The sequence below is a fragment of the Sebastes fasciatus genome, chromosome 17 (assembly GCF_043250625.1).
Source record: "Sebastes fasciatus isolate fSebFas1 chromosome 17, fSebFas1.pri, whole genome shotgun sequence".
Taxonomy (NCBI): Eukaryota; Metazoa; Chordata; class Actinopteri; order Perciformes; family Sebastidae; genus Sebastes; species Sebastes fasciatus.
This window is the reverse complement of record NC_133811.1, coordinates 19,276,516-19,304,215: the sequence shown is the minus strand read 5'-3', so window position 1 is coordinate 19,304,215 and position 27,700 is coordinate 19,276,516. Positions and strand designations below refer to the sequence as shown.

At 37.0% G+C, this 27,700-nt stretch overlaps 2 protein-coding genes across 3 annotated transcripts; both read right to left on the bottom strand.

The window, feature by feature from the left end:
- Window positions 1–264: 264 nt before the first annotated feature.
- On the bottom strand, window positions 265–13,588 carry laptm4b (lysosomal protein transmembrane 4 beta). The gene is made up of 7 exons (XM_074614229.1): window positions 13,347–13,588; window positions 10,783–10,900; window positions 8,793–8,866; window positions 8,568–8,690; window positions 7,754–7,852; window positions 6,064–6,159; window positions 265–2,379 (listed from the first exon to the last, which is right to left on the bottom strand). The coding sequence occupies exons 1-7, from the start codon at window positions 13,437–13,439 to the stop codon at window positions 2,305–2,307; spliced, it is 678 nt and encodes a 225-aa protein (XP_074470330.1). The 5' UTR covers window positions 13,440–13,588; the 3' UTR covers window positions 265–2,304.
- A 3,023-nt stretch (window positions 13,589–16,611) lies between these two features.
- Window positions 16,612–27,700, bottom strand: mtdha (metadherin a). Of its 2 annotated transcripts, none has more exons than XM_074612539.1 (12): window positions 27,266–27,700; window positions 22,798–22,896; window positions 22,510–22,615; window positions 22,100–22,267; window positions 21,926–21,976; window positions 21,547–21,714; window positions 20,552–20,632; window positions 20,277–20,348; window positions 20,015–20,139; window positions 19,622–19,732; window positions 19,396–19,495; window positions 16,612–19,272 (listed from the first exon to the last, which is right to left on the bottom strand). In XM_074612539.1, exons 1-12 carry the CDS (start codon window positions 27,620–27,622, stop codon window positions 19,205–19,207), a joined length of 1,506 nt encoding a protein of 501 aa, XP_074468640.1. In that variant the 5' UTR covers window positions 27,623–27,700; the 3' UTR covers window positions 16,612–19,204. The 2 variants fall into 2 exon arrangements, with proteins under 2 accessions (XP_074468640.1, XP_074468641.1); XM_074612540.1 differs by having other exon boundaries at window positions 20,552–20,629.

Sequence of the window (27,700 nt, the reverse complement as noted above, 5' to 3'; positions counted from 1 at the left end):
GTTTGTCGAAAAAAATAATAAAAAAGTCATAGTATAGTATGTTGAAAAAAATTATTAATATAGTATGTCATAAAAAATCATAGTATGGTATGTCATAAAATTAATTAAAAGTCATGATATAATACGTTGAAATAATGAATAAAAAAGTCATAGTATAGCATGTCGAAAAAATTAATTAATATAGTATGTCAGAAAAAGTCATAGTATAGTTTGTCAAACAACAAACAAACCATTGACTCACTCAATAAATCCAGTAGCAGACACTGACTGATTTTGCTTTTTATTATTCATATTTGAAGACATGAGCTCATGCAGATCCAACAAGAGGATGTGTGTGAATGGAAAGCCATGGAGAACAGTCTTGGAAGTGATTCTAATGAAATGAGGCATCAGCCATCCACTGGTCCAGATACTGTACAAGCCTTTTCTCTAAACCCTGCAGTCACATTAAAATCTGCAGCAGCTCATCAGTCACATCACACAATGCGAGTGTCACCCAGAAGAGGGTGGCTGATCATATTTAGAACCACTTAGCTACAGCACACCATGGTACAGATGAATAAAAACACAACACACATCAGTTCCCAGTGAGCTCACACTGACTTTAAAGTGCAATTTAATTTTCAGCTTTGTTGGATTTGCAAAAGCAGTGGTTATAATTCACAAAGGGAAAACAATGAAGGGGCCAACAAATGGCTACATTATCAACTAGAGTATTAGTATCAAATGGAATACTACTTCATAGTACGTGTATTTCCAGGTCTAAGGAGTTGTTGAATGCACTGTTGCATAGTCTGAAGGATAAAATGTAACTGATTGAATATTTTATAGCATATATTACTTAGGAATCATTGGAAAGAATGGGATTAGGTATATCTAATATTGTTTGTCCCATTATTATGTCTCGTAGACAAGCGTCTAGCTCTGTATATTGATTTTGTGCTACTATGCTAAACTAAATCAATGCTTTAGAATCCCATCCATCGTTAATTTAAAAAAAGCACAGGAAATATCTCAACACGATATCGCTGCATGTGCAAAGGAAATGTTACTACATATAAAAGGAACTAGGAGTTACATCATAACGTCACATACAGTGCTCAGGCAAGCACACAAACACACACATACAGTCGCATGTTGCGGCGCCTTTATAGGAAAATGCCCTCAGTCCAGCTAAGTTAGCTCAACTAAAAAGATCCATGTAAAAAAACACACAATAAAGACACACACGATGCTGTTTGAAGCTGCAGCTCGACGGGGAACACAAGTCTTAACTGGAAGATCTTCACACGCTAATGTTTACACATTTTACATTTTACAGTATGTTGTATTGCCTTTTTTGGATGTGGATCTGTAATGTGAGACTCGTTTGTGTGCTTCTCTGGATGATTACATTAATGCCAGTCTTTCTCAGCTTTTGAGATCTTGGAACAGACAGGAAATGGACAAGAAGGCAAACTGGAATATTGTGATTGAAATCAATGGGTGAACAAGGTTTTTTCACTGGCAGTCGATGGATTACAGGTTTACAGACAGCGTGTTGCATGGATACAAAAGGAAGACGTGGTTTGTTATTGGTCGAGGAACCTTTTGTTAATACGATTTCCTGCAGGACAAGCCACATCAGTACACAGATGATATCACAAAACAGGACCGCCTTTCACTATTCACTCCTTTTTTCTCTCAGTTTTCACTGTTATACAAAAAAGTCATACAAAAATACCTCGACATTACATTCAATGAAGGAATTTGTCAATTTCTGAAAAAAGTGCTCTTGCATATAACTGATCGTGTATGTCGCTTTCCTTTTCACTCTTCTGTCGCTATCTCTCTTCAGGTAGTTTGTTTTCTAGACAAAGACCACGAGGGAGATTCACAGTATTGGGGGGATTAACAGTTGATGGCCAAACCGGTGCACGTTTCACTCAAAGAAAAGTGCAAATTAAGTTGGGACAGAGTGTTCAGGGCGTGCAAGAGTTTAGATGCTGCCAGGGGGACAGCAGCTGCCAAGAGGGAGGGTTGGTAGCGGTTGGAGTTGCTGCGATACTGTCCTTGGAAGAGGACAGAGGAGACGAGAGGGGAGGAAAATACGTCACAACAAACAGGGGTGGTGGTGGTGGGAGAGAGTTGATGGCAATACTGCCTCAGGGTCAACCTAATCTAATCTAAGGTTGGCAGGAGTCCACGCTGAAACCAGCCTCGAAGACATTGTTTTGTCTTGTTTTTCAACAGCGTTGGGGTCCTACTGTTGGAAAGAGATGTGGTATGTGTTTGGGGTTAGACGTCCAGCAGCCAGGACGTCTCTCATGCCTCCATATACTGGGGAGGGGGCTCCTTCGGTGGTATGGCGATGGCCTCCTCGTATGGTGGCAGCAGAACCTGAAATGTAACGGAAAACCAGAAGGTGTCTCAGTCTCAAAGCGTACCTTAAGTGTATCTTTATCATGGTTAACGCGTTAACGTGAAATTGTTTTAACACCACTCATTTCTTTAATGCATTAAGATACACATACGATTTTTAGGTTATAGCGGGCTTAGTTTGAAAACTAGAGTGAAGACACTTGTATATGAAACTAGAAAACCTCAGGAATCTATTGGTACCAACCATGTCATACTAGCTTGTTGCGAAGAAGGTTAATTAATGCTCCAAATTTGAGCGAAATTTTGGTGAGGAAAAACTGGCACTGCCAATTTCAAAGGGGTCCCTTAACCTCTGACCTCAAGATATGTGAATGAAAATGAAAAAAAATGGGTTCTATGGGTACCCACGAGTATCCTCTTTACAGACATGCCCACTTTATGATAATCACATGCAGTTTGGGGCAAGTCATAGTCAAGTCAGCACACTGACACACTGACAGCTGTTGTTGCCTGTTGGGCTTCAGTTTTGCCATGTTATGATTTGAGCATATTCTTTATGCTAAATGCAGTACCTGTGAGGGTTTCTGGACAATATTTGTCGTTGTTTTGTTGTTAATTGATTTCCAATAATAAATATATACATTAATTTGCATAAAGCAACATATTTGCCCACTCCCATGTTGATAAGAGTATTAAATACATGATACATTTTCCTTTAAGGTACATTTCGAACAGATAAAAGAATATGCGATTAATTTGAGATTAATTGCGATTACATATTTTTATCGACCGACAGCCCTAATCTTTATCCAGACAATATTGTTTAATTATTTAATGCAGAAATTTACACCCTCAGAATTAAGACACTCAAATTAAATGGCGGCCAGTTAATATAGTACATAACATAGTAAATAGGAAGTGATTTTAGACACAGCCTTAGTAACTGTTTTTAACAGGTTTCTTCTCCATCTTTATCCCTACAGAAGCATTTCTAGCTGCAAGGATAACATCCACACACATCCCACTGCTTTAGAGACCAGATTGCTTTCTCTCCATCGGAGGTTTTTCTCTGTAAATGGTGTTATAAAACCAGCACTGCTGCTAATTCAGTGAGAGAGAGAGAGAGAGAGAGAGAGAGAGAATATGCTTCGAGGGGATGGAATTGTGAAGCAGCCAGGGAGGCCCGGCGAACACATCACTGGGAGGATTTGAAATGAAGCGGACAAGCAGACAATTATGTAACATGTCCAGAAGAAGAGAGGAGGACGGACAGAGATATATAGAGAGAGGAGGGGGGGGGGGACAGAGAGACGACTCTTGTGCATTTTAATGGCGTTTATATAAAGGCACGACAGATAAGCAGCTGGGTACTTGATGTTCGAGGCAGTAAAAAGCCATTTAGACACACTGCTGGCTTTCTAATAGTACAAAATAGATGGAGTGCTCTATTCATTCAGGGAATGCAGTGATAAAAACGATGTCGTCACTATTCATGCTAATATGAGAGCTGTTTAACCTGCGTAAACCGTGAGCCGCAGATATTTGGAGATTTTGGATAAATATCTAGTTTTTTGGAAAAAGCAGAGAAGCACACAGAAGGATCTAAAATATGCGTTTGTAACAAGTATCACTATTACACGTGTCCCAGGCTCAACTTTTTTCACAGAGAGATGTGTTTGAAGGATAAGGCTGGCAATAAAGGTAAAAATTATTTAGCTTATAATAATTAATTTAATAATTAGACTATACATTTGTGACCCAGATTTATGTCTTCAGTAGGAATGAATTGGCTCCGGGGGGGGGTGAGAGCCACAGACTAGTTTTCATGAAATTTATTGTACATAGGAAAAAAAAAGGGCATCCATAATTATATAAAAATAACACACAAGTTTAAGGTCATTGCCTGCTATCAAAAATTTGCATACGTTATTTTTGTTCTTTGCATGCTTTACATGCAAATTCATCAATTTTATTTTATCAATTTCAAATAATTTCTAAATGTATGTAATGTTTTTTCTCTCAAAATTTGGATGGGGAATAAAAACAATTTATTTTCCCCCTCATCTTGCCTCCATCGTATCTGCAGCGGACAAAACTGACTGACACATATCCAATATTTGGCCATATGATAGACATGATATCAGACCCTACTGGATTAGTTCCTGCACGAAGAGTCTGTTTCGTAAGGTGAAAAATGTCGGCAGCGTGAACCGGGGCCACGACATGACAAGAAGGACAAAGTGACAGACGGACGAGGTGCTACGTATGGAGACGACAGCGGGTGTGAGACAGATTAATGTCTTATGTATCAGTGTGGAGGATTACAGAAAGACAGACGAATGGAAACCGTGACTATGCTAAAGCCTCTCAGAAACCCTTTGAGTCAACACTGAAGGGGACAAGAGGGATGGACGACACCCGGCTCTGCACAGCCAGCCAATCACACCTCAGGATGACCTACAGCACCTATAGTGCTGCTACCCACAGCACCAATGTCACTTCACTGTCAGACAACCCAGACAAACTGCCTTCACTTCACACTTCTGTTCTACTGATCATTTGCAATACAACTCCTAAAGTGATATGTGTAGGATTTTAATGAGTTAACAATTAACACGTTTTTATTTAATCTCCTTATACAAGTCTTAATTTCTTGCTTAACTTAATATGAATCAAATGCTGTACATTATTATCTGCAGGTTCTCATTCTCGTGTAATTTCTAGTTTGGCAATAATTAATTAATATTTAAAATACTACACATAGCATCTTAACCTGTACATGTATGTAGGGAGTGTGACATGATAGCTATTCTATTACTTCATGGTGATTTTATAGCCGGACCTCACTAACCTGAACCTCTTGGAAATGGAAAAGTTATTTGCGTTGATGGTCACAATTTACAGAGACACAGGATAAAATACCTCGTGAAAATACTTTTTTCAATTTAATTTGCGATTTTTTTTTAAATATACATAATGTAAATAAAGAGATTGATGCATAGATGATATGTTAAACACATGCTCTGATCTTTTTCTTTTCTTATTATTGAAAACAGTTGGTGAAATGTTATGAAATCGAACAGAAAATCGTTCCTGTCTTCCTGCATTACATCATGGATTCATTTAACTTCTCAAGTCTGAGGTTGAGGTTAATGAGGTTTTTGGAGAATTTGGCATTTACTAGTTTTAAAAAATTAAATGTGTTTATTTTTCAGGCTCTAAATTGCTACTCTAAGCACAATTCAAGCTATATAATCGCAATGACGCAGGTAACGCCTATAATCCTTACCTTGCACATTTAGAGGTATCAACTCATTGAGCTGCAATAACATACAAAAGTAAATATAGTCTATATTTTAGTATAGGTCGATAAAACCTCACAGATATTGAGCATAGAAATATTTTTCGCAGGGCAATTTTGGGCGATTTTTGCCCCTACAGATTGTGTTTTATGGGGAAAATACATTGAATTTGGGGGGCATTTTGCCCCCGATTATTTCTGACACTGGTGCCAAGCATAGTGACGAAAACAACTTTTCAAATCAGAATTATCTTCCTCTTATATAATGTACTGAAAGCTTGTAAGCCACAAAAAAAAAAAAAATCAATGCTGCGCAGATGCACTTCTATTATGCTCTGAGTGAGGGGGATTTTCAGTATGTCCTTGAGCTGAGGAGCTAGAGGGTGGATGTGAGGACTCACCGTGGTGTCATTGGTGGTGACATAAACCAGGACCTCCGTGGTGCCCCTGCCGCTCACGTATCTGTAGCAGTTCCACACGCAGCCAATCAGGTAGGCCTGTCCCCGGGGAGGTGGAAACAAAAGAGCACACAATGACCTTTAACAACATCCACTTTTCATTATTGCTGATGCTGCATGCTATGATCTCATCCATTCATCAAGGTTAGGGGATGATGACGGCAGACATGAATCACTTAGATAGAGAGAGACTGTGATATATTAGCTACCTTTGCAATGACACAGGTCAGGATACAGCTGTATATGGACATTTTCCTGGTTCAGTGTTGCCCTTCTTGGTCTTTCACCAACATTTTAGCCAAGGCAACTCCCCAGGCATCTCTTGCCCTCAGTAAGCTATGGTAGCACTAGGGTTTAGGTTGGTCTGACTTGGCAGAAGAACAGGAGGTTCATTGTGCATGTGTGTGAGCAGCCTGCTGAGTCGGTACCTCTGCCAGCAGTAAGCGCAACCGACCGACCAGGAAACCAGGCTGCCTGCTAGCCAATCACTTCACCATCTGCTGAGTTGACCTCACTGTGATACCAACTCTAACATTTTTCAATCACAATGATAATGTGCTAAGCTGGCATTGCTACGAAGTCTGAGTTTGACCATATACTTCCCTTTTCTGTATTCATCCAACCATCTGTCCATCTACGTCTCTCTATCTGCTGCATTCCTCCCTTCTTTCTCCAGTTCTCCTTCTTCCTTCCTGTCTCTATCTGTCATTAATGCCAAGTGCAGTCAAGTGGAGGATGTTGGCTTCAGCAGGAACTTTAGCAGGTGTTGCCTCTGTGTGCTGAGAGCTGAGGTTTCAGATCTGGCCCTTTTCCAGGGAACTGACTCAACTATCGTCGCCACAGCAGCCAATATACACTGTATGCAAAGCCGATCAATACCTATTCATTTTGCTTGGCAATTTTCAAGATTATATTTATGTTAGATGCTGAAATGTAAAGCAAAAAGCAGTTCAACCACCCCGTATACTCTGTGCAACAAGACCCTCTGCCTACATGACATTTATATCTCTCTCTAAGTCCAGCAGCGGATCTTCCAGTGGCTGCTTCCCATCATAAAACCCCGGCTCCGGTATTTGGATATCTGCCGAGAACATTTCCAAACTCAGCTCGGAGAAGAGACAACTTGATTTGATTGTACAGATGACTGAAACTTCCTGTCCAATCGCGTCCCACTGCCCCGGAGCATAGCTACGCCTGGAGAATCATCCATGCATTAAGGGGGGAATTAGCTTGACAGGAGTCGGTTTCCTGTTGTCCCTGACCCGCTGCTCTCTGACTGTGTGATAATCTCATGAAGAACATTGATAATGGGGAACGTTCACACTGGGTAGATTCATTACACATGCCATATGGTTCGTATTGCATGAGGTGTGCACAGTGTGAGGCTTAATTGCCTTAATCATCACGTTGCAATATGATGATGAAATCTATAAAAAGGCAGTTCAGTGAGCGTGTGTGATGTGTAGACATGTGTTGCAGATATCATTTTATTTTCAAAGTATACCCTTTTCTATACATCTGTTTGGACATCATTCACATGGATGTTGCAGATTTAATAACCAAAGCCAAATAAAGGCCAAAGCTAGGGCAGGTTGGGAGAATCTGCAGAGATAAAGAGACTCTGTGGGCTCACCTTGAAGGAGAGGATGCAGCCAATGAAGAGGAGGACTGCAAAAACTAGGCACATGTTGTTGGTGGACATGATGTCCTCTTTGTAAGGGAATGTCCCAGGCTGGTGGAAGAGAGGGATTGAAATTAAAATAAATAAATAAAAGACAGAAAGTGAGAAAGTTTACAAATCAGCATCTGACCAAACCTTCAGTCATAAACAACCAAGGAGTCTTAAATGGACTCCTAATCTCTGAATCTGCCTTCTTGTTAAGCAGTTATCACAAACTTATTTTATAACTAGTCCTTGATTTAAAATGTTGTGCATTGTAGCTTTTGACAATATTTCAAGAACAAAAACAACCCTGCATTTTAAAAAGAAGTCATTAAAAGAAGGTGTTTGTAAGGAAGCCCTGGAAGGCAAGCAAGATTTCTTTTTTTTGGTGATCCATTTTCTAAGTCTGATCTAAGTTGTTTATAACTTAAGAACAGGTGAAAACAAATATTTTGCCACGATAATCTTTCTGAATTCCTTTTGTTCATCAGTGAAATAGGTAAAAAAAATGCCAAGTGAAAAAAACTTTTTTTAAATTTCAGTATAATTTTCCTTTTTTCTCTCAGCTGGCTATTTTTTTTTTTTACCTGTTTTACAGATGGGATAAAAGGAATTTAGAAAGATTATCCAAAACATTTTTTTTCACCTGTTCTTAAGCCATACACACGGGAGAGAAAACAATTTAGTTCAGACTTAGAAAATGTATCAAAAAAAAAATATATATATATTCTCGCTTGCCTTTCAGGGCTTCCGTATATTTAGGCTGAAGGGAAATAGTTCTCACCAGCTGCTGGAGGTAGTCCTGCACCGTGTTGGGATAAACAACCACGCTAATGGCGACCAGTGTGTTAAGGGCAAAGTCGAAAATTTGGTAGCAGAAGAATGGAATGATCCAAGCGGCGTGTTGCTGTGTGGGAGAGATTGAGAATAGATGAAGAAACTCAGAAAGAACTACTTTTCAAGTTCAGTTCAAGTGCTTGAATCTCATTTGTATTGTTTGTTTATTTACCTTGTAAGCGCCATACGTTGCCATGCCACATATAAGAATCATGAGCAGGGATATTGCAGTGGCTATGCAGATATCTACAGAAGCAAAACACACAAAAAAACAGAACAATGTGAGAACAGATAATCTAGATTACTGGTGAAGAACAGCCGTAATATTTCACAGGAACTCTTGAATCTGCTGACGTAATCCAAAAGCGGGTACATGGATTTGACAAAACAAAGCACCTTAAGTAACCTTGCTATTTTTAGCACGCAATCTGCCTTGACGAAAACATGATCAGCACGAGGGTAATTGTTATGCAAGATGTGCTAAATTTGACTAAATGTCCCTCTCAGATTACAGCTGTGAAAACTGACTGATGAGATGCTTGTCAGTGTCACAGTAGCAGAGTAACTAACAGGGACATCGAGTTAAATCAGGATATCTGCATATGTGCCGTTTGGTGAAAGGGATCCCAGATCACTATGCAGCATTGGCAGCTATTGAACTTGGTATTCAGAAACAGTACCGGCTGGGAAACAGTGGAATCAATGCATCCCTGGTAGGTTTTGGCAGCATTGTTTGCATGAAAACACAACAATTTCCATGACTTTACTAATTTAAATTCATGAAAAACTGAATGCAACTTGTGTATATCATCAAGACTGTTGGTGAGCACTCAGCAACGCTGCTACTGATACTGTGTTAAGATCCCGGAAATGATGATACCCTTCCATCTTAATCCCTCCCTTGCCAGACACACTAGACACGGGTACAGATGTGTTAACACATACTATATATAAACAACACCCCTCACATATGAGGTCAAATTTAATGATTTCTCTGCATATCGATGTTGAATACCCGCCTGTTACAAAACGACCACACCAGCTTGTCTCCATCCTGTTTCACAATCTTTGATGCTGCACAAGCAGCGACGCTATCAGTCAAGATGGCCCTTTTTAATCCGATGGAGAATTAGAGCAGTCGTTTTTAATCAGAGTAGCCAGCGACAGGGCCTGTGGTGTCCTGGGGGCGACTGTGATGATGATAGCTGCTGGAGGGGAAATACTGAAAATACACATGCACGCTGATTTGTTCTGTATGGAGCCGAGCCTACTCAGCTGTGTCTGTGCTGAGAGCAGCACTCTGGGAAAAGAAGCGGTGTGCAGAAAAGGAGAGGTGATTTCAGTGCTGCAGAAACACACGGGGCTTTTATGTGGACATGCTGCTGATTTTTATGGGAGAAATACCCAAATAATATTGTTAGGGCCATGAAACTTGATATTGTCTAGGTATTTAGTTACTGTAATGTTTTCATATGGCTACAATGTTTTGTATTATGAGACTATTCAAGCTGTGTAACGTCAATATTAAATAATATTAAATATATGTGCGAAATCACCAATTGCCAGATCTGAAAAATTATATTAAAGTATAGTATAGTCAGCTGACTCTGCTCTGGAAAAAGATGAATTCAATGAAGACCACAACAGTGTAACAGTTTTGGGCCTTTTTTTAAACAACATGCTATTCAAATATTTTAGCCATCACGTGTCACTACAGTCTCACACACACACACACACACACATACCTACAATCGTGTATCATGCATTAAAAAATGGAATTAAATTGTCTTTTGGTGTTATTGTAATGGTATTCTTTTCTGTTAAACTCTGTTTGAATGAAATGTAATGCTTTGTATGGTTGACAACATGTTGTAAATGTTAAGAGATATTAAGAAATAGTGCATTATTATATATACTGTATAACCCTTATTTAACTAGGAAGTCACTTTGAGATTAAAACCTCTTTTACAAGTGAGACCTCGCCAAGACAAGGTCAAATAGCAGCATCCAACACATAACGAGACAACAGCATTGAATCACAACAGCAACAATAGGTACGACAAAATACATGACATCATACAGTGCATTAACAGGGCAGCTAATCTAATCCAATATATACCACGTCAGATATGTAACAATAAGGGGGGATTAGCTACACTCACTTGCATCGTCCATGACATCAATGTCAGTCCCCAGCTCAGAGCTGGTAAGGTGGTAGCGGTATTGAACTGGGTCATTGAGAGCCGACAACAAGATGAGTAGGACCACCGCGTTGATGAGCTGTGGGGGGGAAATGAAGATCAATATATTAATATTACATTTCATAGTGTAGTTATCCATCTCTACGTTCTTGGGGTTAAACCTTCATAATTAATTGATCAGATAGATCGGGGCTTTTTCTTGGAGTGGGATGAAAGTATTTCAAATGGAAAAGTAAGGACTATCTGGACAATTTGGATCTATCTGCACTACCTGCAACCACCTCTTCTAACCAATGGTGCACTTTAAACTTACTTTACACTACATCCCATATAGTATTTTACAGACTTACATCTATCTTTTTTGTACACTACATTTTTTTATTGACGGACAATTCAGTACTCCATCGATTATTTTTCTGATTAAAAAGTAGAGAAAATAATCAAAAAAATACCAATCACAAGTTCATAGAGCCCAAGGACACATTTTCAAATTGCATTTTTTGTGCAATTTACAGTTCAGAATCCAAAGATATTTAATTCACAATAACAAAAAATGGAGAAAAGCAACAAATCATCAAACTCAAGATGCTGGAAGTGACTAAAAAGATGACTTGATTATCAAAATTGCTATCAAATACTTGGCCAGTTGTTGTAATGTGTTTAACATTAGCTGGACATGTTCAGTGCAGCATCTGTCCAACCAGTCCCACATCATGTCCCTAAGTTACGTCAACACGTCTTATGGAGGTAAACACATAATGGGTTGCTTTTTCTGGCCTTGGCTCGCTTTAATTAGTAGTAGGGTCACAAAGAGGAGGAGGACTAAACGCTTAAGAAAGGTCAGGGATTTAACAGGCTTACTGAACTATGTTTAAAACTTTAGGTTATCCCTGTGGTTTAAAAACAGAAGCAATTAACTCTATATTTAACCGGTACAAATGTAGAACAAATCAAACCTGGATGACTGGTAAGGTTGTTTATTTCAGCACAACAAAGTTTACATGTAGAATGAATACCGTTATTACAAACTATGCTATTATATTTTGTTACTTATTTTTGTATTAAATATATCTATATAGCCGAGAAAGAAGCCTTGAATTCAAACTGTGGCGGTTAATTAACTGGCAATGTAGTTTAACGGTTAATGAACTGGCGATCTAGTTTAATGGTTAATTAACTGGCGATGTAGTTTAATGGTTAATTAACTGGCGATGTAGTTTAACGGTTAATTAACTGGCGATGTAGTTTAACAGTTATTTAACAGGCGATGTAGTTTAACAGTTGTTTAACTTGCGATGTAGTTTAACGGTTAATTAACTGTCGATGTAGTTTAACGGTTAATTAACTGACGATGTAGTTTAACGGTTAATCAACTGACAATAAGTTTAAAGGTTAATTAACTGGCGATGTAGTTTAACGGTTGATAAACTGACGATGTAGTTTAACGGTTATTTAACTGACGATGTAGTTTAACGGTTAATTAACTGGTGATGTAGTTTAACGGTTAATTAACTGTCGATGTAGTTTAACGGTTAATCAACTGTCGATGTAGTTTAACGGTTAATCAACTGTCGATGTAGTTTAACGGTTAATAAACTGACGATGAAGTTTAAAGGTTAATTAACTGGCGATGTAGTTTAACGGTTGATAAACTGACGATGTAGTTTAATGGTTATTTAACTGACGATGTAGTTTAACGGTTAATTAACTGGTGATGTAGTTTAACGGTTAATTAACTGTCGATGTAGTTTAACGGTTAATTAACTGTCGATGTAGTTTAACGGTTAATTAACTGTCGATGTAGTTTAACGGTTAATTAACTGACGATGTAGTTTAACGGTTAATTAACTGGTGATGTAGTTTAACGGTTAATTAACTGTCGATGTAGTTTAACGGTTAATTAACTGACGATGTAGTTTAACGGTTAATTAACTGACAATGTAGTTTAATGGTAAATTAACTGACACTGTAGTTTAACTGGCGATGTAGTTTAAAACTGACCATGTAGTTTAACGGTTAATTAACTGACACTGTATTTTAACGGTTAATTAATTGACAATGTAGTTTAACTGGCGATGTAGTTTAACGGTTAATTAACTGACACTGTATTTTAACGGTTAATTAATTGACAATGTAGTTTAACTGGCGATGTAGTTTAACGGTTAATTAACTGACACTGTAGTTTAACTGGTGATGTAGTTTAACGGTTAATTAACTGACACTGTAGTTTAACGGTTAATTAACTGACACTGTAGTTTAACGGTTAATTAACTGACACTGTAGTTTAACTGGCGATGTAGGTTAACGGTTTATTAACTGTCGATGTAGTTTAACGGTTAATTAACTGACAATGTAGTTTCAACGTCTATAAACCGACGTCCTCAAAATGCCCGTAAAGCGAATGAAAAACAGCAGCTAGCTAACTTGCTGTAACACTCACTTGATAATCAACTATTTCTTCTAATATTCTACATATTCGTGGACATTGTTGTGGTCTAACATCGAGTAGAAAACATCTCACTTACCATGTACCATATTCCCAGAATAATGGTGCCCGTTCGTACATGGCAGCAGAGGCAGCAGCTCGTCGAGTACCACCGGTCCCACGGCGAAATCATTATGATATCCTGATTATGGATGTCAAGTTTATTTCATGAATGAATTACTCAAAACTACAACGTCCTATGAAGAAAGAAGAGGTGTGTAATAGTTGGTGCTATGACGCCACATCCAGTAGAGACACGATGTTTCCGCTAGTGGACTGACTGAGTCCTCCTGGTGAGCAGAGAGAGAGAACCGTTAATCTGGCTCATCCCGGAGTCACGTGACCAGAGGAGGATTCTGACCAGAGGAGGATGGAGGATAAATGCTTCATAATCATACACACTATTTCACTTCACATACTTATACATGATGCTTTCTTTATATACCCTTTTTATTCATGTCTTTCCTTTAGGGACAGTTTCTGTATGGTTTGGACAAGCCTACTTCATTGATTTTAATATATCGAAACATTAAAGGTTCCATATTATGCTCATTTTCAGGTTCATACTTGTATTTTGTGTTTCTACTATCACATGTTTACATGCTGTAATGTTAAAAAAAACAACTTTATTTTCCTCATACTGTCTGCATGCCTGAATATACCTGTATTCACCCTCTCTCTGTAACCGTTTTAGTGCATTTCAACGGAATTGCGTTGCTAGGCAACAGTTTGGGTCCATGTTCACTTCCTGTCAGCTGATGTTATTAACATACACTGCAACAGGAAATAAACTGGGACACATTTAGAATGTTTACGTTTAAAACCGTGTAATGGTCTAAATATTGTATATTTGTGACATCACAAATGGGCAGAAATCCAAACGGCTTGTTTCAAACGCACAATTTCTGAATACGGGATGTGTGTATTCTTCCGTATATTGAGCGTATTGATAGTTCAACAGTATTTATATAGCACTTAAACCTGCTTTAAATTATAAAAGACATCGAAAATCTCACTTTTTACAATATGGGACCTTTAAATCTAGCAGTTTGAGAGGGTAAAGTCACTATTAGGTTAAAGTGCTCACAACTCGTGTCCATAGCCCTGATGTAGACTAGATCAGTGGTTGTTACATACTAGATAAGTATGTAACAATAAAGTATAAATCACAAAATAGCACATGAAATAAGGAGTTGTGTTTCTTATGGATGGAATTATAGTGAATAAACTAATAAACCATTTATAGCCACTATAGTCCAGAGTTTCTGTTTCTGACTACCCTTTTCAAACAACCACAAGAAGAACAAGTTTGCACATCAAAGAAAATCATGATTTTTGGCAAATGGAGCCTTGAACACGCCTTGAAAACATGACCTGACATTTATTTTAGTTGTTTCCAGTGATCAAACAGATGTAAAAGCCACATGTCACTACAACTTTGCCAGGCGAAGCAGTCCTTTTACCTGTATCTAGTGCAAGGCTGGATTATGGTCTTTGATCAAGTATAATAGGGCTCATTTTTGTGCTCCAGTGCAGCTGTTAAACTTTTAATGAAGCAAGTGACATCATCTCAAAATTAGGGCAGGTTGCCAAATTAGTGTCACGTTAATATAGCTCATGATTCACATTGAGACCTAATGAGATGTCACCACAACAGCAAAAATGCTCTTTTCCAAGAACCGTCTCAAACTAAATAAAACTGATGTGTTATATTGCAGTGGTAGAACGAGAAACAAGCCTCTCATTTCATGTCAGTTTTGTCTCTCCGCCTGCGCAAACATCCTGGATCAAGCCTGACAGATGGGCCAGTGACCACAGCTCTAAGCTCTGGTGGGTGGACCGCATCATCGTCACATTAGGGGATTTTCCTCTCCTGCCATGACTTAATACTGACCAGACTGCCACCTCTTTAACTGCTGGAACGCAATCTGAAGAGGACACATCCACTTGATGGTCCATTTTCCCAGCCTTTAAGATTCACAGAGAGTGTTTGAATTATCAAACAGAAGTATTTATGTAGAGAGAGCTCTGACATAATGACCAGAAATACAAAGCCAGTGTTTGGGTTGTTAGTCTGGCTCTATAATGTCACCCCACTCTACTGACTTTATATGTGCAGCCTGTGGCTTTCAGACACGAGGACTTTAGATGGATCTTTTTTTAAAACAGCATTAGCGAGTGATTTTCATAGCAGGGCTTTGAGCAACTGCAGTACCATCCATTAGACAGTGACCTTCACTATTAATATATCTGCCTTTCATACACACAAACAAGAAAAATAAGTACAACAATCCTCTTGCAATAATAATAATAAAAACGTGATATCCCTCTGAAGTGAAGGTGAATGGACTGGAAGCCAGAGATTGGGAGAGATTAAAAAATGGTAAATCCTAAATGAACTGAGAGATAAGGGCTGGAGAGACTGATGAGATGAAGGAGGTCAGGCTCTGTAAGCGTACCATGCGACTGCCTCTCGCCACATCGACTGGAGCAGCGGTTTTGGCCTGAGGAGGGTCAACGCAACCAGGGCCTATCGCAGGCCTGGCTGCTGCTGACAGATTTCGTACCATGACATAGTGAATCCTCATTGTATTAATCACAGATTTGGGATTAGTTTGACGGGAAAACATGAAAACAAACTGCCAGTGGACAGGGAGGAAGCATCGCTCAGTATTAGTATTGCGTGTGTGGAATTCTGCGGCAAAAATATGCCTCTAATAAGGTTATATTGGCACGAAAACATGATTAAAAGTGTTCAAATATTCAGTGCTTCATCAGGATAACTGATTTCATAAACCATACAGTATATATATATACACACACACAGGTATATACTGTACATGTATATTGTATTATCATCAAGCCTCCTGTAATAGACCTCGCTGTTGTACTTTTAAAGGTCTTATTGAGAATATATTTATGTAAAATAATAATAAAAATAATAACACATCCACAGAGCTTTAAGAAAGGTGCAGAATAAAAGTATTGCTTTTCCTAAAAATAAATAAATAAATAAAAAACAAAATAATTAAAAAATAATATATACACATATATATATATATATGATTGTGAAAATATCATTTAAACATTTTTGGCGGGTCCAAAATGAATGTTTTGTTTGTTTAAGGTATCTGACCTTTGGTTCCCACTTCTACCAAGACTTCAAACAAGGTGTGACATCTAGTGGCTGAATGTTATAAATATAGCACCTTTAAAGTTCAAGCCTTAAGAAAAAAAATAAAAATAATAATAATGTAAACCATAGGTTTAAGTCAGCCTTAGAGATAAAACGCATGACAATGTGATATCAAGCAATTATGATTTATTTTTACCAAACAAACATAGAAATATCATTTGTATCTCCTCCATAAACAAAATCATTCACATAACCATGTCCTAGAGACAATTATATAAATACATTGATTGAATCCATTTGAATCATCAGTAGAAATTAAACAGAACAGGGCGCCTGAAGCCACAGCGACGCATCATTTTGTTCCATCAGCTCTACTAACAACTAAGCATCACCAGCAGCTGATCAACACCTTGATGCACGAAGACTCTTTGACTACTAACAATAGACTCCTGTTAACGTCCGCTAAACTGGGTGTCCACAGAAAAGCTGCAATTTGTCTCATTAAAAAAAAGCTATTACAGTATATACACTGAGTGGTACTCCGGGACCAAGTACTAACAGTTAAAGCAAGAGATCGTTCATTTCATGTACACAAGTACTACTATCAAAGTCATGCAAGATGAAATTAATTTCTGACATCAAAACTTGCAATTGATTGGAAATTATTAAAAAAAGGATGCCAATGCACTTTCTATACAACATCAGGTTAAGGCAACGGAATTCAATTCCTTTTATATATGTGTAATTATGTGTTGTTTAAAACCAACTCTGATGTGTAATTAAAGCTGCTCCATATCATATCATTATGCATGTCTTCATTCTCAATTTATGTAAAAAAAAAAATCCCCCATCATAAATCCTGGATGTCAGGTTAACCCCCCCCCCCCCCCAAAAAAAAATTATACATTTCACATTCTGCAAAAAGGTAGTAAAAAACAATTCATCGACATCAAAAGGAAAGCAATACAGCCTTTTGCACAGTGCAATCAGAGAACTGGAAAAAGCCCTTACAATCTGTACATATGGCATGGCTTTTTCTAGCACGAAAACTAGAAGAAGAAACAAAATCAGATAGAGTGCAGAGGGGTCCATCAAGTCTCTAGAAAATCAACGCACAGTCTAGTCAGATAAAGATAGACTCACTTAGAATGATAAAAGTAGAGGGACAATACTTAATAGTGCTACTGCTTTATGGGATAATCCCACTACTCCTTTACTTCACATTACAGTGCCACCTGGTGGTTCATATCAGTTACTGTGCTCACTACTGTACATTACAGTTATCAACAGTCCTCAGTGTGACTCCAGAAACAGTTTACAACGTCCAAATTTCACATTTAGCGTAGTCTTTGAAGAAAAGATCTGATTTAATCCATAACTGATGAATCAGTAACTTTTTAGCTGTCAGTGTGCTCTGAATTGTCATCACAGTTTCAACAAAATCTGGCTAAATACACTGCTTCAGTGTCTTCCTATGCCTCTCTCCCCACAGCTCAGAAGCTCAGGCGGTAGTGTATTCAACCGTATTTTGGCAAAACAATGAGAGTTTGGAACATACTACCACACGGATGGACAGTGAAGAGGTGGATTAAGCTGCAGGAGTGGTTGTGGAGAAGCTTCTGTGGCCAAATACTTGTTTTTTTCTGCTGTGAAACAACCTGATAACAGCTGCTATTCTTCATTAAGCAGCTTTTTTAAACCACACAGCCTACTGGGATGGATTTTAGGCAAATAGGCAAACCTAAATGCAACACTCACATGTAATTTGTTCGCTGAAGGTCGCTGTAATCATTTCTACTGTCCTGTTCATAATGGCCGTCTAGTGATACTTTCATAGAGCGACTACAATGTAAGGTACAAAATGCACTTTTACTGTGCAAAAAGTGCTGCCTAAAGTTCAGCCAAAACTAACACGAGGCTTCAGCAGTCTGAGAATAGCCAAATCAAACCTTAGTACTGGCAGTCGCGTGCAGGTTTATTGTCAGGGTTTTGTCGTCATGGCAACAAACCTATAGGTGACTGCCAGGACGTATCCCTCACACCATAGCAAGAAAACACGGGGAAACATTAAGACGGTATTTTGAATTAAAAATGCCATTACTTTGGAAAATACCCTTTTTGCACAAAACGAGGAGTGCAGATTTTTGCCCCCCCCCCATTTCCTACATTGTAGTTGCTCTATGAGGGTATCACTTCATGGTCAGTGCGAACAACCCTCAACTCTCTCAATGTACATATGGGTATATAAAATCTGAACTTGTTGTGATCTGAGACCAGCCCTCACACATTTCAGTACTTGATATCGGGGCAGAAGCATGGCAAACAAAACAAAGTGCAATATCCTGGGGAGCAAAAATAAAAATGTTCTCTTGTAACTTAAATTTTCATTTAACAAAAAAACAAGACCCGTTTTGTATTTTTGGGTTAATTATAAACATACACTCTTGGAGGGGCGAAAACTATTTTTTTTTTTGATGCCATAAAAAATAATTACATGAACATGTACCTCCACCACCCCTGAAACTCCACTCTGGTTGCAGTGTAGCAAATAGTGCAAATTAGTTAAGATTTTAGTCCACAGGACCACATTTCATCACTATATTTAGCCAAGCAGGTGATATCCACTGCTTTTTTTTTTCCTTTTTGTTTCGGTAACTGATAAACTGTTTATGTATCTCAGAAAGAAACTCTGTACCTGGTAATTATTGCATGTGACACATTTTACAATCAATTGCATATGCTTTGTATGGACCTGTGTGACTTCATGTTTCCCTTCGCACTTTTTTCTTCTGGGAGGGCTTCGGAGGCTCCGCAGTCGGCTCAGACTTCTCTGCAAGTAGATTAAAAAGGCAAACTTGTATTTAGAACCATGTTATTCTTACTATATTGTTTGAACATTTATTTCCTCTCTGTGAGTGAATATAAACTCACAGCTTTAGCTGTTGAAACCTACTCTGAGAGGATGATATGCTGGGATTCTGCTTTTTGGAGGCCGGCGCAGGAGGCTCTTGGGGTTTGGGTACTGTATTGACCGACGGCACTGTGCTCACCGTCTACAATCAAAGAAATGGGTTGACATTACAAAACAGGAAAAAATGCCTAAAAATAAATAGAATAAATTAAAGTTTTATATTTTTGTGGAAGATATTATTCCGACCACTTGATTTGTTTTTTCTTGCCTGAGCCTCAGATGCAGCCTCCTCTTCTGTTTTCTTCTTCTTTTTCCTCTTCTTCTTGGATTTGGCTGCTCCGCCGGAGGGATCGTCAGTGTCCTTTTCATCCTCTGATACCTGCCATAACAAAAACAGACATTCATTTGAAAATTAGGAACACAAGCTCTGGTAACAGTGAATCCCACGGTAGAAAGAAGAGGTGCTTTGTGAGATGGACGCTACAAGAGTATATGAATCGCCAAAGAGGATCAGTGTTGCCAAATAAAAAACAATGCAGTAAAATCCAGAATATAAAAAGCCTCATAAAGACTTTTAGGCCTCGCAAAGGGATCATTTAGAAAAGTCTAACAGATGTAATTCGACAGACATGTGGGTGATGTGGCAGAGTGTCAGTGATACCTTGTTGGGGAGAGGTTGTTCCTTCAGTGGAGGCGCTGGCGTCACCAACACCGGGGGCTCTTCGTAGTTTCCCCAGTGCACTTCTGGGACACTCCAGTCAGAGCTGTGGTCCACGGCCGTCCCATCTAAAATTATTCATACCAACAGGATGGCAGTTAGATAAACCATTACAAATTCTGAAGTATATGCGTCTTTGGCAGCTTTTACTTTTCTTCTTTATGATCCATTAATATTTAGAAGGCTGCGTTGCTGAAATACTCACTAGATCCAGACCATTCATCATCAACATCGGGTTTCCTCGGCCACTGCAGCTCCATTGAATTTGATATTGGGTCTAAGAAGGCAGTCAGAAAGTGGTTGAGAGAGAGAGAGGTAAAAAATAAAAGTAAGTTAGTAATTTCTTTAAAAATACAAAACACGCTAAGCTTTTATAGTAAAGTGGAAAAGCTACATCGGACATTCTTTATATTACACATCCTGAAGTAGAGTATGGTTTGTGACTGGGTGATAAAGCTGACAATTAATCGCAATACCAACCAGTGGTGTTTAGTCCCATCATGGAGAAGGTCACTGGGTTGAGGTCAGTCTTTATCCGGCCCTCAATGCCACTCCAGGCTGCTTGGCAAATAAACAGTAGAGCTCAGATGTTCAAAGAATAATATATTTGTCCTACTGATGTTTACAGTTGATGGAGAGAATTCATTCAATTACAGTATAAAACACCCTCCACCATCTTAAAAAATAATTTAATCGCTGTAAACACACAATTTCAGTGCTTTGATATGACAACTGCATTGTTTGCTCGGTTCACAGTAAATCATTTAACATCCACAAGGAAGACAAAAGTGAAAATAACCCCAATATGGGTATGTTACCATATAAAATAAAGTATTTTTTTTATTTTGGGTGTTGATTTAAATTTAGACTTTCAATGATTTCAACTCCTGCAAACAAAAGTTAAGATAAGATAAGATAAATTTAATTTAATTAATCCCGAAGGAAATTCTTGTGCCAGAGATTGCTCAAAATTACAACAATTACAACAATGCCAACTCATTTCGAATGTCTCATACAACACCATGTCTGCCCAGCAGATGGCTCAGTTGGACACAGATTTTAAAATGACTATGATGTCAGTGAAATTAAACCCAAGAATAACCTATTGTGATTTTTTCTTTTTTAAAATGTCAGCAGTCAGAATGGCAGTGATTTATTGTTGCTGTAGCCAACCTTGAAAATGGTGAAATAGCTGTATAGACACAAATGATATTATATGATGAAATCTCTGGTTATCCTGCTTATCTAAATAGTTATAACTGGGAGTGTTAAATCCACCAAGAATAAAAAAGGGCTATGAGTCCTACACAGTTCATCTGATGAGGATGCGATTACTCACAAACACTTTTCTGGTTTCATTTCAAATCCAATGTGCTGAGTAGAGCCTGCATTGTAGATTAATCTTATCGTGTTATACCGCACTAACAGTATTTATGTTTGTGGTGTAAATAGGTCTGCTCAGGTCGAGGTGGTACCTTGTGTCTCCTGTCTCCAGGACTTAGGTGGGGCCCTGTAAGGTGTAGGAGTGGAGATGGCACTCCACTTGGTTCCCTCCATAGCGCCCATCTGACGTGGGCTCTTCAAAGACATATCAGTCCAACCTCCACCGTTGACTGAAGGCTCCTCTTTCCAGCTGGAGGACACTGAGGAGATAGACAGTGGGGGAAGACAGGCTTACAGGCTTGTTCAGTTACCACACCCAGGAATACATCTTTATACATATCCTCCATCTCGTCTTAATATTAAACAAAGCTTCACTTGGGAAAATAAAGAAAAACAAATAAAGAAAAAGGGAGCTATCACATAGTTTTCCCATCTCAGTCACACAAAATAATGGTGTAGCTTTGTCTTTACCAGCTCCACTGGCTGTCTCCCTCTTTACAGCAGGTCTTGAATGCAGGGACTCTGAAACAAGTGTTGGGAAAAAAGATATGCTTGAGTTACTTGCACATGAACTCATCACAACAAGTTGCTACATATATGCTTAGCCCTGCATGTTAAATAACAGTTCATCACACTGATGAATACCATGGTTTCCTCTGTTCTTCTTGGTGTTGATAGTTGCTGCTGCCACAGGTGCCTCCACATTGCTCTTGGTAGCCTCCACCCCTCCTGGGCCACCAGAGTCCTCAGGGCCCTTGTCCTTCCTGCGCTGCTGCTTCTTCTCTCGGTTACTGACTTTGGTCTCCCATGCACCTGGTGAACACACAAAAAGCAACATAAAATAGTTAGGTTAGACTTACCGTGTGCAATGCAATGACAAAGAAGTATTTTAGATGGTCGACTGTGGATAAAATTTGGTCTATGATTTAACCAGGAGGCTGGCTACAACAGGAAAACTGAATGTTAAGTGTAGTAAGTGAGGCTATCCAAAACGGCATTGGTCAAGTAGATGTAGTTGTAAATACTGAAATCACAATACAACAGTTGAGTCTTACCATCATCAGGTTCCTTCCCATCATTTTTAGACACCTGCTGGACTGGTTTTACATTTGTCTTGGTTTTCTTCTTGTTCTTTTTCACCTGCACTTGGGCCTCATGCACCTGTGGATAGAGAGAAATCAAAAGTTATATTGAAACAAAGTATGAGGCTACAAAAAAAGGTTATTTCTCATTGCAATCATGTAACTTTGTTGTCCTTTGAAGCCCACAAAGACACACTGGCAAATCTCAAGAAATACTTGTGGCTGCCCTTCCCAGTAACAGTTAGTGCTCAAACAACATACTTTCTCGGTTTTGATCTGCACGCCTAGCTTGGAAACAGTTTCAGTCACTTTAACTTCCTCTTGAGCTACAGCCACTGGTTGTCCATTGGATTGAGTGTTCTAGTGGAGAAAGACAAGACAGACATCAGATCAACAACATGTTGATCCAGTACTTTCAATTTCACGTTGAATCTTTACAATACATCTGAATTTGGAGTAATATTTTACATATGTATAATCACACTTTACCATCATCTTTACTAATATATCTGAATTTTGGAGTATACTTTATATATGTATAATCACACTTTACCATCATCTTTACTAATATATCTGAATTTGGAGTATACTTTACATATGTATAATCACACTTTACCATCATCTTTACAATATATCTGAATTTGGAGTATACTTTATATATGTATAATCACACTTTACCATCATCTTTACTAATATATCTGAATTTGGAGTATACTTTATATATGTATAATCACACTTTACCATCATCTTTACTAATATATCTGAATTTTGGAGTATACTTTATATATGTATAATCACACTTTACCATCATCTTTACAATATATCTGAATTTGGAGTATACTTTATATATGTATAATCACACTTTACCATCATCTTTACTAATATATCTGAATTTTGGAGTATACTTTATATATGTATAATCACACTTTACCATCATCTTTACAATATATCTGAATTTGGAGTATACTTTATATATGTATAATCACACTTTACCATCATCTTTACAATATATCTGAATTTGGAGTATACTTTACATATGTATAATCACACTTTACCATCATCTTTACAATATATCTGAATTTGGAGTATACTTTATATATGTATAATCACACTTTACCATCATCTTTACTAATATATCTGAATTTGGAGTATACTTTATATATGTATAATCACACTTTACCATCATCTTTACAATATATCTGAATTTGGAGTATACTTTATATATGTATAATCACACTTTACCATCATCTTTACTAATATATCTGAATTTGGAGTATACTTTATATATGTATAATCACACTTTACCATCATCTTTACAATATATCTGAATTTGGAGTATACTTTACATATGTATAATCACACTTTACCATCATCTTTACTAATATATCTGAATTTGGAGTATACTTTATATATGTATAATCACACTTTACCATCATCTTTACTAATATATCTGAATTTGGAGTATACTTTACATATGTATAATCACACTTTACCATCATCTTTACAATATATCTGAATTTGGAGTATACTTTATATATGTATAATCACACTTTACCATCATCTTTACAATATATCTGAATTTGGAGTATACTTTATATATGTATAATCACACTTTACCATCATCTTTACTAATATATCTGAATTTGGAGTATACTTTATATATGTATAATCACACTTTACCATCATCTTTACTAATATATCTGAATTTGGAGTATACTTTACATATGTATAATCACACTTTACCATCATCTTTACAATATATCTGAATTTGGAGTATACTTTATATATGTATAATCACACTTTACCATCATCTTTACAATATATCTGAATTTGGAGTATACTTTATATATGTATAATCACACTTTACCATCATCTTTACTAATATATCTGAATTTTGGAGTATACTTTATATATGTATAATCACACTTTACCATCATCTTTACAATATATCTGAATTTGGAGTATACTTTATATATGTATAATCACACTTTACCATCATCTTTACTAATATATCTGAATTTTGGAGTATACTTTATATATGTATAATCACACTTTACCATCATCTTTACAATATATCTGAATTTGGAGTATACTTTATATATGTATAATCACACTTTACCATCATCTTTACTAATATATCTGAATTTGGAGTATACTTTATATATGTATAATCACACTTTACCATCATCTTTACAATATATCTGAATTTGGAGTATACTTTATATATGTATAATCACACTTTACCATCATCTTTACTAATATATCTGAATTTGGAGTATACTTTATATATGTATAATCACACTTTACCATCATCTTTACAATATATCTGAATTTGGAGTATACTTTACATATGTATAATCACACTTTACCATCATCTTTACTAATATATCTGAATTTGGAGTATACTTTATATATGTATAATCACACTTTACCATCATCTTTACTAATATATCTGAATTTGGAGTATACTTTACATATGTATAATCACACTTTACCATCATCTTTACAATATATCTGAATTTGGAGTATACTTTATATATGTATAATCACACTTTACCATCATCTTTACAATATATCTGAATTTGGAGTATACTTTACATATGTATAATCACACTTTACCATCATCTTTACTAATATATCTGAATTTGGAGTATACTTTATATATGTATAATCACACTTTACCATCATCTTTACAATATATCTGAATTTTGGAGTATACTTTATATATGTATAATCACACTTTACCATCATCTTTACAATATATCTGAATTTGGAGTATACTTTATATATGTATAATCACACTTTACCATCATCTTTACTAATATATCTGAATTTGGAGTATACTTTATATATGTATAATCACACTTTACCATCATCTTTACTAATATATCTGAATTTGGAGTATACTTTACATATGTATAATCACACTTTACCATCATCTTTACAATATATCTGAATTTGGAGTATACTTTACATATGTATAATCACACTTTACCATCATCTTTACAATATATCTGAATTTTGGAGTATACTTTATATATGTATAATCACACTTTACCATCATCTTTACAATATATCTGAATTTGGAGTATACTTTATATATGTATAATCACACTTTACCATCATCTTTACTAATATATCTGAATTTGGAGTATACTTTATATATGTATAATCACACTTTACCATCATCTTTACTAATATATCTGAATTTGGAGTATACTTTACATATGTATAATCACACTTTACCATCATCTTTACAATATATCTGAATTTGGAGTATACTTTACATATGTATAATCACACTTTACCATCATCTTTACTAATATATCTGAATTTGGAGTATACTTTATATATGTATAATCACACTTTACCATCATCTTTACAATATATCTGAATTTTGGAGTATACTTTACATATGTATAATCACACTTTACCATCATCTTTACAATATATCTGAATTTGGAGTATACTTTACATATGTATAATCACACTTTACCATCATCTTTACAATATATCTGAATTTGGAGTATACTTTACATATGTATAATCACACTTTACCATCATCTTTACAATATATCTGAATTTGGAGTATACTTTACATATGTATAATCACACTTTACCATCATCTTTACTAACACATCTGAATCTGGAGTATACTTTACATATGTATAATCACACTTTACCATCATCTTTACTAACACATCTGAATTTGGAGTATACTTTATATATGTATAATCACACTTTACCATCATCTTTACTAACACATCTGAATCTGGAGTATACTTTACATATGTATAATCACACTTTACCATCATCTTTACTAACACATCTGAATTTGGAGTATACTTTATATATGTATAATCACATTTTACCATCAAAGTGTTTTTTTAAGGAAACATCAACATAGCAATATTGATGTTACTGACTGAATAACAGCTTTATAAGCAGCAAACCTTGTTCACAAATGTGTGAAAAACATTCCATTTTCAAGTTATAAAAACAAGTTATTAATCAGACATGTGATTTTTAGCAAGCAATATGCTTAAGTGTTATCTAACCTTAACTAACATGAACCATCACCAGATAGTGGATTGTCAGTAGGCAGCTACGTAAGCTAACTAGTTAGCATCCTGTTCTAAACCACATACAGTGATTCAGTGTATATTTAGCTAATTGGTTTATTGTTGTCATTTTGTAAAGGGGTCACGTGGTTGTCCCTAGATAGATAGCTTGTTATTGTGTAAACAAAGTGAAGCTAGTTCATTAATAGTGTATGAGAAAGCAAAGCTAGCTTTATTGACACAATAACAATGGGTCTGATTGTTTGCACTCCGGCAATATTTGCACTATCTGTATATATCATGTTTATTTTGTTTAAAGCTTATTTTGTATATTGTATATTCTTAAAATTAATTTTTTTTTAATTCTATTTTATTCTAACGTTTTTATCTATTTTGTTATTATACTGTTTGACTTGCACCAACATAACCAAAGCAAATTCCTAGTGTAAATCTCTTACACCTGGCAATAAAACACAATTCTGATTCTGATTCTGATTCTGATGGGGATACATGTATACATTAATGCTAACTAATGCTAGCTAATGCTAACTGATCTAACGATGATAACAGCTGTGTTAATTGTTTTCTAGACACCAATGGACGCACTTTGTTTTGATTTAACGTGATTCATCAGCTCATTTAGCGCTACTGTTCTACGGTAATGTTACCTTTTCGATGGTTTTCTTCTTGTTCCTCTTCTTCAGTTCCTCTGGTTTGACAGGTTTAGCTAACTGGGCCTTGCCTGGCTCTCCGTTGCCGTGGCTTACCGCCTTGGATCCCCGCTTTTTCCCGACCAACAGCCCGCCACAGAAGGCGGCCCAGGACACACCGAGCAGCAGCAGCAGCAGCAGCCCCGCCGCGGCCGTGGACAGGATCACCCAGGTCGGGTACACATCAGGCTTCAGACCCAGATCCACCCCGAACTGAGCCTGAACATATCCCTGTCCAGAAGACAGCAGCTCCTTCAGACGGCCTGACAGCAGCTCGGCTTTCTCCAGAGCGAAACCTCGCCAGTCCTCAGCCATCTTTACCTGATAACACTAGAAGCTATTAGCTCACTGGTAGCAAGCATGGCACAGCACAGCAGCATCCGGATGCTAACG